We start from the raw sequence: 15101 nt of genomic DNA, 5'->3' as shown, positions 1-15101 counted from the left end.
GGTACTTTCCGGCCCATCCTGGATCTCAAGCTTCTCAACAAGCATGTTCAGGTGCGGCACTTTCGCATGGAGTCTCTGCGATCAGTCATTGCTTCAATGACCCAAGGGGATTTCCTGGCGTCCATCGACATCAGAGATTCCTATCTGCATGTGCCAATTGCAGTCTCACACCAGCGTTGGTTACGTTTTGCAATCGGAGAAGATCATTTCCAATTTGTGGCTCTCCCCTTCGGGTTGGCCACAGCCCCTCGGGTATTCACCAAGGTCATGGCTGCAGTGATTGCGGTTCTGCACTTACAGGGGTTGGCAGTGATCCCTTACCTGGACGACCTTCTAGTCAAGGCTTCATCCAGCGCAGACTGTCAGCAGAGTGTCTCGCTCACTCTCGCCACTCTAGCCCAATTCGGGTGGCTGGTCAATCTGCCCAAATCCTCTCTGACTCCGACCCAGAGGCTCACGTACCTAGGGATGCAGTTCGAGACTTTGCCGGCACTTGTGAAGTTGCCCTTAGTCAAACAGCAGTCCCTCCAACTGGCAGTGCGCTCTCTGCTGAGGCCCCGCCGTTATACCCTCAGGCGTCTGATGCAGATGCTGGGTCAAATGGTGGCGTCAATGGAAGCTGTCCCCTTTGCCCAGTTCCATCTGCGCCCCCTGCAGCTGGACATTCTCCGCTGTTGGGACAAGCGGCCTTCCTCCTTACACAGGCTAGTGGCTCTGTCGCCACAGACCAGGAGCTCTCTTCAGTGGTGGCTTCGGCCCCTCTCTCTGTCCCAGGGGCGCTCCTTCCTGGCCCCGTCCTGGGTGATCCTCACCACGGATGCCAGTCTATCCGGCTGGGGAGCGGTATGTCTCCACCACAGAGCGCAGGGCACTTGGACTCCGTCCGAGTCAGCCCTCTAGATCAATGTGCTGGAAACCAGAGCCGTGCTTCTAGCTCTTCTAGCTTTTCACCACCTGTTGGCGGGCAAGCACATTCGAGTCCAGTCAGACAACGCGACAGCGGTTGCCTACATCAATCACCAAGATGGGACACGCAGCCGCCTGGCAATGTTGGAGGTACAACGCATCCTTCAATGGGCGGAGGACTCCAACTCCACCATATCCGCAGTCCACATCCCAGGCGTGGAAAACTGGGAGGCAGATTATCTCAGCCGTCAAAGCGTGGACAGTGGCGAGTGGTCCCTGCACCCGGCAGTGTTTCAGTCAATCGGCCGCAAATGGGGCACTCCGGACGTGGACCTAATGGCATCCCGTCACAACAACAAGGTTCCAGTTTACGTGGCTCGCTCCCACGATCCTCAGGCATTCGCCGCGGACGCGCTGCTTCAAGACTGGTCCCAGTTTCGTCTGTCCTACGTGTTTCCCCCTCTAGCTCTCTTGCCCAGAGTTCTGATCTTGCGCAGGATGGAGGGCCGTCGAGTCATCCTCATTGGACTGGCCCAGGCGAGCTTGGTATCCAGACCTGCTCCATCTGTCCGTAGAGATGCCGTGGCATCTCCCGGACCGTCCAGACCTTCTCTCGCAAGGTCCGTTTTTCTGCCTGAATTCTGCGGCTCTCAAATTGACGGCGTGGCTCTTGAGTCCTGGATTTTGACGGCTTCTGGTATCCCTCCTGAAGTCATCTCCACTATGACTCGGGCCCGTAAGTCTTCCTCCGCTAAGATCTATCACAAGACCTGGAGGATTTTCCTATCCTGGTGTCTCTCTACCGACCATCCTCCTTGGCCTTTCTCCTTGCCGACCCATCTGTCTCTTCTACAGTCCGGTCTGCAGCTAGGTCTGTCCCTCAATTCTCTCAAGGGACAAGTCTCAGCTCTGTCTGTTCTGTTCCAGCGGCGTCTCGCTCGGCTGGCTCAGGTCCGCACCTTCATGCAGGGCGCGTCTCACATCATTCCGCCTTACCGGCGGCCCTTGGATCCCTGGGACCTTAATTTGGTTCTCACGGTTTTGCAGAAACTCCCCTTTGAGCCTCTTAGGGAAGTTTTCACAAAGTGGCCTTTCTGGTGGCCATAACTTCCCTCAGGAGAGTCTCTGATTTGGCTGCGCTCTCTTCGGAGTCACCTTTTTTGTTTTTTCATCAGGACAAGGTGGTTCTCCGTCCGACTCCGGACTTTCTTCCTAAGGTGGTCTCTCCTTTCCACCTTAACCAGGACATTACCCTACCTTCCTTTTGTCCGGCTCCTGTTCATCGCTTTGAAAAAGCGCTGCATACTCTGGATCTGGTGCGTGCTCTCCGGATCTGTGTCTCGCACCGCTGCACTTAGGCGGTGCACTTCTCTTTTTGTGCTAACCACAGGTCGGCGCAAGGGTCTCTCTGCTTCTAAGCCGACCTTAGCCCGTTGGATTAGATCGACCATTTCGGACGCCTACCAGAGTACTCAGGTGCCTCCCCCGCCGGGGATCAAGGCACATTCGACCAGAGCTGTCGGTGCCTCTTGGGCTTTTAGGCACCAGGCTACGGTTCAACAAGTCTGTCAGGCTGCCACTTGGACTAGCCTGCATACCTTTTCGAAGCACTACCAAGTGCATGCTCATGCTTCGGCAGATGCGAGCTTGGGCAGACGCATCCTTCAGGCGGCTGTCGCCCATTTGTGAAGTTAGGTTCTGCCTACTTCTTAGTTTATTCTGTTTATTTCCCACCCAGGGACTGCTTTGGAACGTCCCATGGTCTGGGTCTCCCAAAGGAACAATAAAGAAAAAGAGAATTTTGTTTACTTACCGTAAATTCTTTTTCTTATAGTTCCGTATTGGGAGACCCAGCACCCTCCCTGTTGGCAGTTTCTTGTTCCGCGTGTTCTCACCGGCTGTTGTCGTGGACAGTCTCCGGTTGTTCCGGCTCTTGCTCTGTTCTACTTGTGGGTGGCTATTCTCCTTTAGCTTTTGCACTAAACTGGCTGGGTCTGCTCACCAGGGAGTGTATAAGCTCAGGGGGAGGAGCTACACTTTTTATTGTAGTACTTTGTGTGTCCTCCGGAGGCAGAAGCTAAACACCCATGGTCTGGGTCTCCCAATACGGAACTATAAGAAAAAGAAGTTACGGAAAGTAAACAAAATTCTCTTTTTTTTGCAATTTTTCAGCATTTGGAATTTTTTTGCCGTTTTCTAGTACACTATATGGTAAAACTGATGGTTGCTTTTAAAACTACAGCTCGTTCCTCAAAAAATGAGCCCTCACATGACCGTATTGACTGAAATAAAAAAGTTACGTCTCAGAAAGGCGGAAAAAAAAAAACGGAAAGCGAAAAATCGGCTGGTCGTGAAGGGGTTAATAGCCTGTTTACACAAAGGCCAAAGTTAATGTGCACAAAGTGATTTCTAATGCCTTGCTGAGTTTTTATAGGCTGCATTTGTTCAGAGCGAGTCCTGGTATGCCCCTTCAGTAGACTTACCTGCAGTTCTCCTGATTCTGAAAGCGCTTGCTTGACCAGAACAAGTAGTGTCTGCACTTGAACTGCTGTTCTCGGCATGCGTTAAAGGGGTTGTACCCTCTTAAACCAGTGCCACCTGTCAGTGGACGCCACTCACTAGTGATACACCCCATCATTTGCCTAGGAATAAAACCAGTTTTGAAAGTTATTGAAATTACCTGTAGTACACATTTAATTGTAGAGGCCCATAAACTAAAATTAAATTCCATTTTAAGGAGTACACACTAGGCCTAAACAAAATAAAATAACCATTGAAGATGGATGCTAATGTAAGTATCCACATAATGTTATACCATGCAATGTGGCTACCTCTGTTTTTAAGGGCATAAAATATAAACGTGTATCTAAGTTTCCAAATGTTAAGATAATTTAATAAATTCAAATAATAATTTGCCACAAATATGAAAGAATGTGTTGTGGAAAAACAGTCTTAGGCTGCTTTCACACATCTGGTTTTGGCTGTGCGGCACAATCCGGCTCTTTGCAGAAAAAACGCAACCATTTTTTTGGGGTGTTTTTTCCGCATAGACTTTCATTAGTTCCGGATTGTGCCGCATGGCCTTGCATTCGGTCCGTTTTTTGCTGGATGCGGCATATTTAGCCCATGCGGCGGCTGGATGAAACGTTGCCGGGCACTTTTTTTTTTTTTTTTTTTTTTTGTCCGGCAAAAAAACCCTTATCCGGCCGATGCGGCGCTTTTTCCAATGCATGCCTATGGACGCTGGATGCAGTGCGATGCAGCAAAAAACGCATCCGGCCGCCGCATGCGTTTTTTTGCAATGCGCATGCTCAGTAGCGTGCCTCAACTGGCAAAAACCGGACGGGCTGCATGTAAAAACTTATGCAAACGATGCGTTTTTTTTCCGCCTCATCCGTTGCATTGGTTTTAGAGCCGGATTTTGCCGCACTGCTAAAACCGGATGTGTGAAAGCAGCCTTAGAAGAGGCGTTCCAAAGTTAACCTCCGGACACTTGTCAGGTTTCAGAAATGGAGCTCCGGTAAAAGCTAGAGGGTAAAGTCTATCACCCACAAAGCCAGTCTTCTAAAATGAAACCTTGACTGCAGCTGAGCCATTGCACTGTATAATTTCTGCTTCAGAGTTGGGTGAATTTCTGCTATAATTTAGGTCTGTGCTACTTTGACAAAAATAACATTCTGGTTTTCTTTTTTGTCAGAGAGCAGTGTTGAAGTTTGCATCTGCATGTGGAGCCACACCAATTGCTGGGCGATTCACTCCTGGTACATTCACAAACCAGATTCAAGCTGCATTTCGGGAGCCACGTTTACTAGTTGTGACTGACCCACGAGCTGATCATCAACCTCTTACAGAGGCATCTTATGTCAATATTCCCACAATTGCCCTCTGCAATACAGATTCTCCTCTGCGCTATGTGGATATTGCTATTCCCTGTAACAACAAGGTAAGAGGTATGGCTGCAATCAAACTGGCCTTCATAGTAACAATATTTTATCTAAGTAAAGAAAAAAGTTCAGCTCACAGAGTTGCTGTTCACCGCTGTTTAAGTGGACCCAGCGCAGGGAAAGCTTGGCAGCCAAATACACGATATAGGAAGAAATCCAGCGCAGTCCTCAAGGTGTAGATTAAAAATAATCGACATTTATTTGTGAAATCCAATAAAAAACAAAATTGTGCAAAGCGGTCAGCAGGAAATACAGGGGATACAGGTAATCAGGACCCCATAGAACTACGCGTTTCGACAGTCTTACTCATGTTCAAATGAGGAGAGAATGTCGGTTTCCTAAATGGTGTAGCACACACCCTCCGTAATTGCATACACATGTGGATTACCTACATGGGTTCCATATACATAGTAAATGGTTGCAATGCGGTTTTATAGATAAAGACAAAGAGAATGTGAATTAACAGAGAAAGTGATTTAAAATAGTGTTAAAATCACATGATTCTAGACATATGTGTATGTATTCTATGCATGCATTGGCTGTATATGATGTATTAATACCCTATATATATATCATATTTATAAATTTCGAAATATAATCACAATATCTATAATAGTCATTAATGTAGAAACAGATTGTAAAATCCTATAAGTGCACGCATGATCTGATCCTTATTCATATGCTAAATATATATAGCGGTTGTTTATCTGTAATGGAGGGTTTTACTTATATTTGTTGTGATGTTAAAAAAAGTTTATTATCAAAAAGCAATATTATGTCTAGATAGGTGGCTTTCTTATTTCTTAATATGCACTTTAGTTTTAACCAATTTTATACGGTTATTTTTTGTTTTTTATTATATTTTTTTATTATAAATATAGACAAATTTACAATATCTCATTTATACATGAATTTAGGTTCGTATTTGTATAAAATTATTTTAAAGTCTGCCTCATAAACTACACTATAGGATTTATACAAGACATAATAAGTTTAATATCTGTCCCCTATTTTAGTTAAATCCACTATGATCAGGTCCAAAACATTACCATAGATTCATCAATTTTTTGGGGGGGTCAATAATAGTACAATATGATCTATATTGCAAGATTGTTACAATGGTTCAACATATACCACTAATATTGGTTATAGTCTAGTTTATTTAATTGTTTTATATCAATGTGTAGATCCATAAATCCACATGGATCATAAAGAGAAAATTTATACAAGACATTATAAGTTTAATATCTGTCCCCTATTTTAGTTCAATCTATTATGATCTTATCCAAAACATTACCTGAAATTCATCAATTTTTTGAGGGGGTCAATAGTAGTACAGTATGATCTATATTGCAAGATTGTTACAATGATTCAACATATACCACTAATATTGATTATAGTGTAATTCATTTAAATATTTTTTCTTTATCGTTCCTATGGGAGACCCAGACATTGGGTGTATAGCTTCTGCCTCCGGAGGACACACAAAGTACTACACTAAAAAGTGTAGCTCCTCCCTCTGAGCCTATACACCCTCTGGAGAACCAGATCTAGCCAGTTCATTGCTTTGTGTTCAGGAGGCATACATCCACACATGCATTCTCATCTGATTTTTCATTTTTGGAAAGATTTTAAAGAAAAGCGGGTCCAAGTCTGGACCCCCGGCATGTCCCTTCTCACCCCACTGTGTCGGCGGTGCTGTTAAGGTTGATTCCAAGGCTGGAGCCTTACATGCCGCGCTCCTTCACCATCCCTCGGGCTCTGGCTTGAAGTGGGAGCCAGAACGGTTCTCCATGCTTTGCAGGAGACCGGTCTCCATGTGCAGCCCTTCAGGATCCTGCTGGACAGAGCACTCATCCCCAGGGACATGGCCCTGCGTCTCAGCAAGCTAAGTACCTGAGACGTTTATATTCTGGGGGTCCCTGTACTTTATTATGTGGGGAGAGTGTGCTGAGTGAGTTTTCTGACATTTCCGGCCGGTTCTCTGGCTGTCGCCTGAGAACCGCGCCGAGGGTGCCTGCGCGCCGGCCGCACCGCTCAAATTTAGGCCCCGGCTTCGCCGGAGGCCTACTTTCGGTTTCACTGCCCTCGCATGTCATTCATGCAGAGGGACAGTGTGGCTCCGCCCAGCGGACGTTCTGCACAGGGGAGAGACACTCCTCACTGAGTACATGTCTCCTCCCCTGTAAGTCTCTTTGGCCCTCCAGATCCCGCTCTCAGGGTTGGCCCCGCCCCCTCTCCTCGCTCCAGCGCCATTTTATCAGCGTTTTCTCTGCCATCAGCACTGGCTGCAGCATCCCCGGACGAGGAGGATGCCTTTACTGGGGGCTCGGAGGCTACCTCCATGTGCCCCATTGATCTGTCCGAAAGTGACTCGGATGTTAGTGATTTGATTGCGTCCGTTAATTCTGTACTGGACCTCAATCCGCCAGTATCAGAGGAGCAACCCTCTCTGGCAGAAAAGCACCAGTTTACCTTGCCTAAGAGGACAAGGAGTGTGTTCTTTAACCACTCCAGTTTTCAGGCCACTGTGACCAAGCCTAGGGCCTGTCCTGACAAACGCTTCCCAAAGCGTGGTTCTGATGACCGTTTTCCCTTTCCACCTGAGGTGGTCAAGGAGTGGGCTCATTCAACAAAGGTAGTCCCCCCCCCCCCGGTGTCTAGACTCTCAGCCCGGACCGTTGTCGGTGGCTGACGGCACCTCACTTAAGGATTCCACTGACCGCCAGGTTGACCTTCTGGCCAAATCTGTATATGAGGCGGCAGGGGCCTCGTTCTCCCCATCTTTTGCAGCAGTGTGGGCTCTCAAAGCCATCTCTGCTTCTCTAGAGGAGATGCATTCCCTCACCAGGGAATCTATGCCCGAAATGGTTGCCTTAACTTCCCAAGCTTCAGCTTTTTCATCCTATGCCATGTCTGCCATGCTGGAGGCTTCTCACCGCACTGCGGTGGCTTCGGCTAATTCCCTCGCTATCCGCAGGATCTTGTGGCTTCGAGAGTGGAAGGCAGATGCTTCTTCAAAGAAGTACCTTGCTGGGCTCCCTTTTGCTGGGTCCAGGCTATTCGGTGAACAACTGGATGAAATTAAGGAAGCTACTGGCGGGAAGAGTACTTCCATGCCTCAAACTAAAGCCAGGAAACCTGTCGGGTAGGAATCAGACGAGGTTTCGCTCCTTTCGTTCCTCCAACTGGTCGTCCTCTAAGCTCTCGGCCTCGTCCGCTAACTCAGCCAAGGACCAGAAATCCAACTGGCGAACAAAAGCGCGTCCAGAGAAGGCCGCAGGAGCTGCTGCCACTAAGGCAGCCTCCTCTTGACTATCTGTCCGCGCCAGAAACGTCCTTAGTCGGTGGCAGGCTCTCCCACTTTGGCGACGTGTGGTTTCAACAAGTCTCCGATCAGTGGGTGCGGGATATCATCTCCCACGGCTACAGGATAGAATTCTCTTCCAGCCCGCCAAACAGATTTTTTTCTGTCAACTCCCCCCTGCTCCAAGGCCGCCGCCTTCTCTCAGGCCGTGACATCCTTGCGGGCCAACGGAGTAATTGTACCGGTTCCCGCCCGGGAACGGTTCAGAGGTTTCTACTCAAATCTCTTCCTAGTCCCCAAAAAGGACGGTACTTTCCAGCCCATCCTGGATCTCAAGCTTCTCAACAAGCATGTTCAGGTGCGGCATTTTCGCATGGAGTCTCTGCGATCAGTCATTGCCTCAATGACCCAAGGGGATTTCCTGGCATCCATCGACATCAGAGATGCCTATCTGCATGTGCCAATTGCAGTTTCACACCAGCGTTGGCTACGTTTTGCAATCGGAGAGGAACATTTCCAATTCGTGGTTCTCCCCTTCGGGTTAGCCACGGCCCCTCGGGTATTCACCAAGGTCATGGCAGCAGTGGTTGCGGTTCTGCACCTCCAGGGGTTGGCAGGGATTCCTTACCTGGACGACCTTCTAGTCAAGGCTTCATCCAGCGCAGACTGTCAGCGTAGTGTCTCGCTCACTCTCGCCACTCTAGCCCAATTCGGGTGGCTTGTCAATCTGCCCAAATCCACTCTGACTCCGACCCAGAGGCTCACGTACCTAGGGATGCAGTTCGAGACTCTGCCGGCACTTGTGAAGCTGCCCTTAGTCAAACAGCAGTCCCTCCACCTGGCGGTGCGCTCTCTGCTGAGGCCCCGCCGTCATTCCATCAGGCACCTAATGCAGGTGCTGGGTCAGATGGTGGCGTCAATGGAGGCTGTTCCCTTTGCCCAGTTCCATCTGCGTCCTCTGCAGCTGGACATTTTCCGCTGTTGGGACAAGCGGACTTCCTCCTTGCACAGGCTAGTGGCTCTGTTGCCACAGACCAGGAGCTCTCTTCAGTGGTGGCTTCGGCCTCTCTGTCCCAGGGGCGCTCCTTCCTGGCCCCGTCCTGGGTGATCCTCACTACGGATGCCAGTCTATCCGGCTGGGGAGCGGTATGTCTCCACCACCGAGCACAGGGCACTTGGACTCCGTCCGAGTCAGCCCTCTCGATCAATGTGCTGGAAAACAGAGCTGTGCTTCTAGCTCTCCTAGCCTTTCACCACCTGTTGGCGGGCAAGCACATCCGAGTCCAGTCAGACAACGCGACAGCGGTTGCCTACATCAATCACCAAGGCGGGACACGCAGCCGCCTGGCAATGTTGGAGGTTCAACGCATCCTTCAATGGGCGGAGGACTCCAAGTCCACCATATCCGCAGTCCACATCCCAGGCGTGGAAAACTGGGAAGCAGATTATCTCAGCCGTCAAACCGTGGACAGTGGCGAGTGGTCCCTGCATCCGGCAGTGTTTCAGTCAATCTGCCGCAAGTGGGGCACTCCGGAAGTGGACCTAATGGCATCCCGTCACAACAACAAGGTTCCAGTTTACGTGGCTCGCTCCCACGATCCTCAGGCATTCGCAGCGGACGCTCTGGTTCAAGACTGGTCCCAGTTTTGTCTGTTCTACGTGTTTCCCCCTCTAGCTCTCTTGCCCAGAGTTCTGCGCAAGATCAGAATGGATGGCCGTCGTGTCATCCTCATTGCTCCGGACTGGCCCAGGCGAGCTTGGTACCCAGACCTGCTCCATCTGTCCGTAGAGGTGCCGTGGCATCTTCCGGACCGTCCAGACCTTCTCTCACAATGTCTGTTTTTCCGCCAGAATTCTGCGGCTCTCAGATTGACGGTGTGGCTCTTGAGTCCTGGATCTTGACTGCTTCTGGTATTCCTCCTGAAGTCATTTCCACTATGACTCGGTCTCGGAAGTCTTCCTCGGCCAAAATCTATCACAGGACTTGGAGAATTTTCCTGTCCTGGTGTCGCTCTTCCGGCCATGCTCCTTGGCCTTTTTCCTTGCCGACCCTTCTGTCCTTTCTACAGTCCGGTCTGCAGCTAGGACTATCCCTCAATTCCCTCAAGGGACAAGTCTCGGCTCTGTCAGTACTGTTCCAGCGGCGTATCGCCCGGCTGGCTCAGGTGCGCACCTTCATGCAGGGCGCGTCTCACATCATTCCGCCTTACCGGCGGCCCTTTGATCCCTGGGACCTCAATTTGGTCCTCATGGCCTTGCAGAAACCCCCCTTTGAGCCTCTTAGGGAGGTTTCTTTGTTTCGTCTTTCACAGAAAGTGGTCTTTCTAGTGGCCATAACTTCCCTCAGGAGAGTCTCTGATTTGGCTGCGCTCTCTTCGGAGTCACCTTTTTTGGTTTTTCATTAAGACAAGGTGGTTCTCCGTCCGACTCCGGACTTTCTCCCTAAGGTGGTTTCTCCTTTCCACCTTAACCAGGACATTTCCCTGCCTTCCTTTTGTCCGGCTCCTGTTCATCGCTTTGAAAAAGCGTTGCATACTCTGGATCTGGTGCGGGCGCTCCGGATCTATGTGTCTCGCACCGCTGCTCTTAGGCGGTGCACTTCTTTTTGTGCTAACCACAGGTCGGCGTAAGGGCCTCTCTGCTTCTAAGCCGACCTTAGCTCGTTGGATTAGGTCGACCACTTCTGATGCCTACCAGTGTTCTCAGGTGGCTCCCCCGCCGGGGATCAAGGCACACTCGACCAGAGCTGTCGGTGCCTCTTGGGCTTTTAGGCACCAGGCTACGGCTCAGCAAGTCTGTCAGGCTGCCACTTGGACTAGCCTGCATACCTTTTCAAAGCACTACCAAGTGCATGCTCATGCTTCGGCAGATGCGAGCTTGGGCAGACGCATCCTTCAGGCGGCTGTCGCCCATTTGTGAAGTTAGGCTCTGCCTACTTCTCAGTTTTTCTGTTTATTCCCACCCATGGACTGCTTTGAGACGTCCTAATGTCTGGGTCTCCCATAGGAACGATAAAGAAAAAGAGAATTTTGTTTACTTACCGTAAATTCTTTTTCTTATAGTTCCGTATTGGGAGACCCAGCACCCTCCCTGTTGCCTATTGGCAGTTTCTTGTTCCGCGTGTTATCACCGGCTGTTGTCGTGGACAGAGGCTCCGGTTGTTCCGGTTCTTGCTCTCTTTACTTGTGGGTGGCTATTCTCCTTCAGCTTTTGCACTAAACTGGCTAGATCTGGTTCTCCAGGGGGTGTATAGGCTCAGAGGGAGGAGCTACACTTTTTAGTGTAGTACTTTGTGTGTCCTCCGGAGGCAGAAGCTATACACCCATGGTCTGGGTCTCCCAATACGGAACTATAAGAAAGAATTTACGGTAAGTAAACAAAATTCTCTTTATATCCATGTGTAGATCAAAAAGTCCACACGGATCCTAAAGAAAAATTGTTATCATTTAGCAATAGATCTTAGATCCTATAAACATGTACAATTGCAATTTCTATCCGTTTAAATAAAGTATCTGTTTTGTCAAATGAATAAATACAACATCTTCAAAGGAGAGCGCATCGGGGGGGGGGGGGGGTCTCCAGGCTTCATATATTAATAGTGCAAAATGAGATCCTGGCGGTTGTTCATACCATATGGTGTTCTAGTCTCAAGGGTGAGGATCCAGTATATTTCTCTATTAAGGAGTTTCCTCCTATAATCTCCCCGAGCAGGTTTATATACTTTTTCTATACCCAGGAATTTGAAGCCATGGAGATCGCCCCCGTGCACTGTCTGAAAGTGTCTAGACGCAGCTGAGACAAACAGCCTGGGGATTAATCGCATCTGAAAGATGCCGTCTTATTCTGGTTTTAAGAGGTCCTGTTGTACATCCTGTATACTGAAGATTACAAGTAGTACATATGATAAGATAGACATGATCTGTATTACAGTTAATAAATTCCATGATATTAAATTCTTTAAGATTTTTATTTAGATTAAAAAGTGCGACTTTTTAGTGCATGATTACAAGCTTTGCATTTTGTTGCTCCACCCTTAAAAAATCCTCTTAGATCCAACCAGCACCCACTGTTATGTTTATTATTCAGTACTAGAAAAAAGGCTAGGGGATAGGAGATTGCCAAGTGTAGGGGCCTTTCTCGCTATATATCCTATTCATCCTTGTATTATGCTTTTTAGTTTCGAATCCTCATTCAAGATAGGTAGATATTTCTTTATAATATTAATAATCTGTGGGAATTGGTTACTGTAATTTGTTACAAAGCTAATATTATTTTGTTTCTTATTATTTTTAAATAGTAAATCTTTTCTGTCCATTTTTTTCACTATTTTTTGCTCTGTTTAATATCCAACTATGATATCCTCTATTGGCTAATCGGGCACAAACATTATCTTCTTCGATCATATAATCCCTATATTCAGTGCAATTTCTCTTAGTGCGAATCAGCTCTCCAACCGGTATATTAATTTTTGTATGAAATGTATGGCAGGAATTAGCCGTTAAAATAGAATTACAAGCAGTCTGTTTTCTATATGGAGTTATATTCAAATGGTTAGTACTGTCCACTGATAGTGTTATATATAAAAAATTTATTGTTGTATCATGAGTTTCTGTTGTAAATTTTAGATTGAATTCATTTGAATTGATATAGTTAGAAAAACCTGCGATTGCATGCGGTTCACCAACCCAGATCAGCAGCATGTCATCCAGGTACCTGCCATACCAAAGGATGCTGCTGCTGAATGGGTTGGTGTCACTGTACAGGAATTCTTCCTCCCACCTCGCCATGACTATATTAGCCAGCGAGGGGGAGAAACGAGCCCCCATACGAACGCCCCTGCATTGTAAATAATATTGGTTGTCAAATGAGAAATAATTATGCTGCAAGAGAAATTGCACTGCCATCAAGATAAAATCTTTGCGTTCAGTTTCATAATTGCTAAATCTGTCTAAGTGTTTGGACAACGACCTTATTGCTACATTATGTGGAATTGAGGGATATAGTGAAATTACATTACAAGAGGGAAATGAAGAGGTGGAGTCTCTATGGGTGGAGATACAAGGAGGGAAAACTAATAAAATCCTCCTAGGGGTTTGTTATAAGCCACCAAATATAACAGAAACTACTGAAAATGTATTATTAAAACAAATAGACAAAGCAGCAAATCACAATGAGGTGATTATTATGGGGGACTTACACTACTCCGATATAGACTGGGAAACTGAAACCTGCGTATCTCCGAAAGGAAACTGGCTTCTGTCAGTAACTAAGGATAATTATCTGTCCCAACTTGTGCCGGGCCCAACTAGAGGGGCAGCCCTTCTCGACTTAATTTTAAGCAACAGTCCAGATAGAATAACAGACGTACAAGTGGATGGGCACCTAGGGAATAGTGATCACAATATAATGCAATTCCACTTGTCCTTCAGTAAGGTGCGTTGGAGGGGGGGTTACAAAAAAACGCTGAATTTCAGGAAAGCAAAGTTTGATCAGCTTAGAGAAGACCTTTGCCAAATTGATTGGAACAATGTCCTCAAAAGTGGGAAATTTTTAAATCGGTATTAAACACCCACTGCAAGCGAGCGAGAGACTCATTGTTAAGGAAAGCAAAACAAATCCCAAACTATTCTTTAATTATATAAACAGAAAAAAAGATTAAAATTAATGGTGTTGGCCCTTTAAAGAATAATGAGGGTAAAATCATAGAAAGCGATGTGGGAAAAGCAAATGTTTTAAATACTTTTTTCTTAACTGTGTTCACACAGGAAAAGCATATGCCACGGGAAATGCAGAGTGATCATGTAAACGCTTCATTAAGTATGACCTGCCTAACCCAGGAAGAAGTGCAGAACCGACTTAGTAACATTAAAATTGACATCACCAGGCCCTGATGGCATTCACCCTTGGGTATTAAGGGAGTTAAGTAATGTGATGAGACAGGCCTCTATTCCTCATATTTAAAGACTCTATAGAAACTGGGTCTGTTCCACTGGATTGGCGGCTAGCAAATGTGGTACCAATATTCAAAAAAGGGTGTAAAAGGGAACCTGGAAACTATAGGCCGGTAAGCTTAACATCTGTTGTGGGTAAAATGTTTGAAGGGTTTTTAAGGGATACTATTATGGAATGTCTCAATGTTAATAATTGTTTAACTCCATATCAACATGGATTTATGAAGGATCGCTCCTGTCAAACTAACCTGATCAGCTTCTATGAGGATGTAAGCTCTCACATGGACCGAGGAGAATCATTGGATGTCATTTATCTCGACTTTGGTAAAGCATTTGACACTGTCCCACATAAAAGACTGTTAAGTAAAATGAGAAAGCTTGGGCTCGGGGAAAATGTGTGTAGATGGGTAGGTAGCTGGCTTAGTGGTAGAAAACAGAGTGGTTATTAATGGCGCATACTCAGATTGGGCCAGTGTTACTAGTGGGGTGCCACAGGGTCTGTATTGGGCCCCATACTAATTAATATATTTATTAATGATCTGGTGGATGGTTTACAGAGTAAAATATCAGTATTTGCAGATGATACAAAACTATGTAAGGTAGTTAACACAAAGGAGGACAGTTTGCAACTACAGATGGATTTGAGTAAATTGGAGAATTGGGCTGAAAAATGGCAAATGAGGTTTAACACAGATAAACTGTAAGGTTATGCACATGGGAAGGAGAAACAGATGCTACGATTACTTACTAAATGGGAAACTGCTGGGGAAATCAGACATGGAAAAAGACTTAGGCATCTTAGTCAATAAGAATCTAAATTGCAGTGCCCAGTGTCAGGCAGCAGCCACCAAAGCAAATAGGGTGATGGGATGCATTAGAAGAGGTCTGTGGGCACGAGATGAAAACATCATTCTCCCTCTGTACAAATCACTCGTCAGACCACACTTGGAGTATTGTGTGCAATTTTGGGCGCCGGTGCTCAAGAAAGAAATT

The 15101-nt window shown here is 47.0% G+C and overlaps 1 protein-coding gene across 2 annotated transcripts in view; it reads left to right on the top strand.

Moving 5' to 3' along the window:
* LOC142249952 (small ribosomal subunit protein uS2) overlaps nt 1-15101 on the top strand; it is a 132337-nt gene that overhangs the window by 25337 nt on the left and 91899 nt on the right. For both annotated transcript variants that reach the window (XM_075321975.1, XM_075321976.1), the window contains exon 4: nt 4604-4849. In XM_075321975.1, coding sequence (XP_075178090.1) covers nt 4604-4849 — 246 coding nt within the window. The remainder of the gene's footprint in view (nt 1-4603; nt 4850-15101) is intronic.

This window comes from Anomaloglossus baeobatrachus, chromosome 8 (genome assembly GCF_048569485.1).
Source record: "Anomaloglossus baeobatrachus isolate aAnoBae1 chromosome 8, aAnoBae1.hap1, whole genome shotgun sequence".
NCBI classification, from domain to species: Eukaryota; Metazoa; Chordata; class Amphibia; order Anura; family Aromobatidae; genus Anomaloglossus; species Anomaloglossus baeobatrachus.
This window is presented reverse-complemented; position numbering and strand designations above follow the sequence as displayed.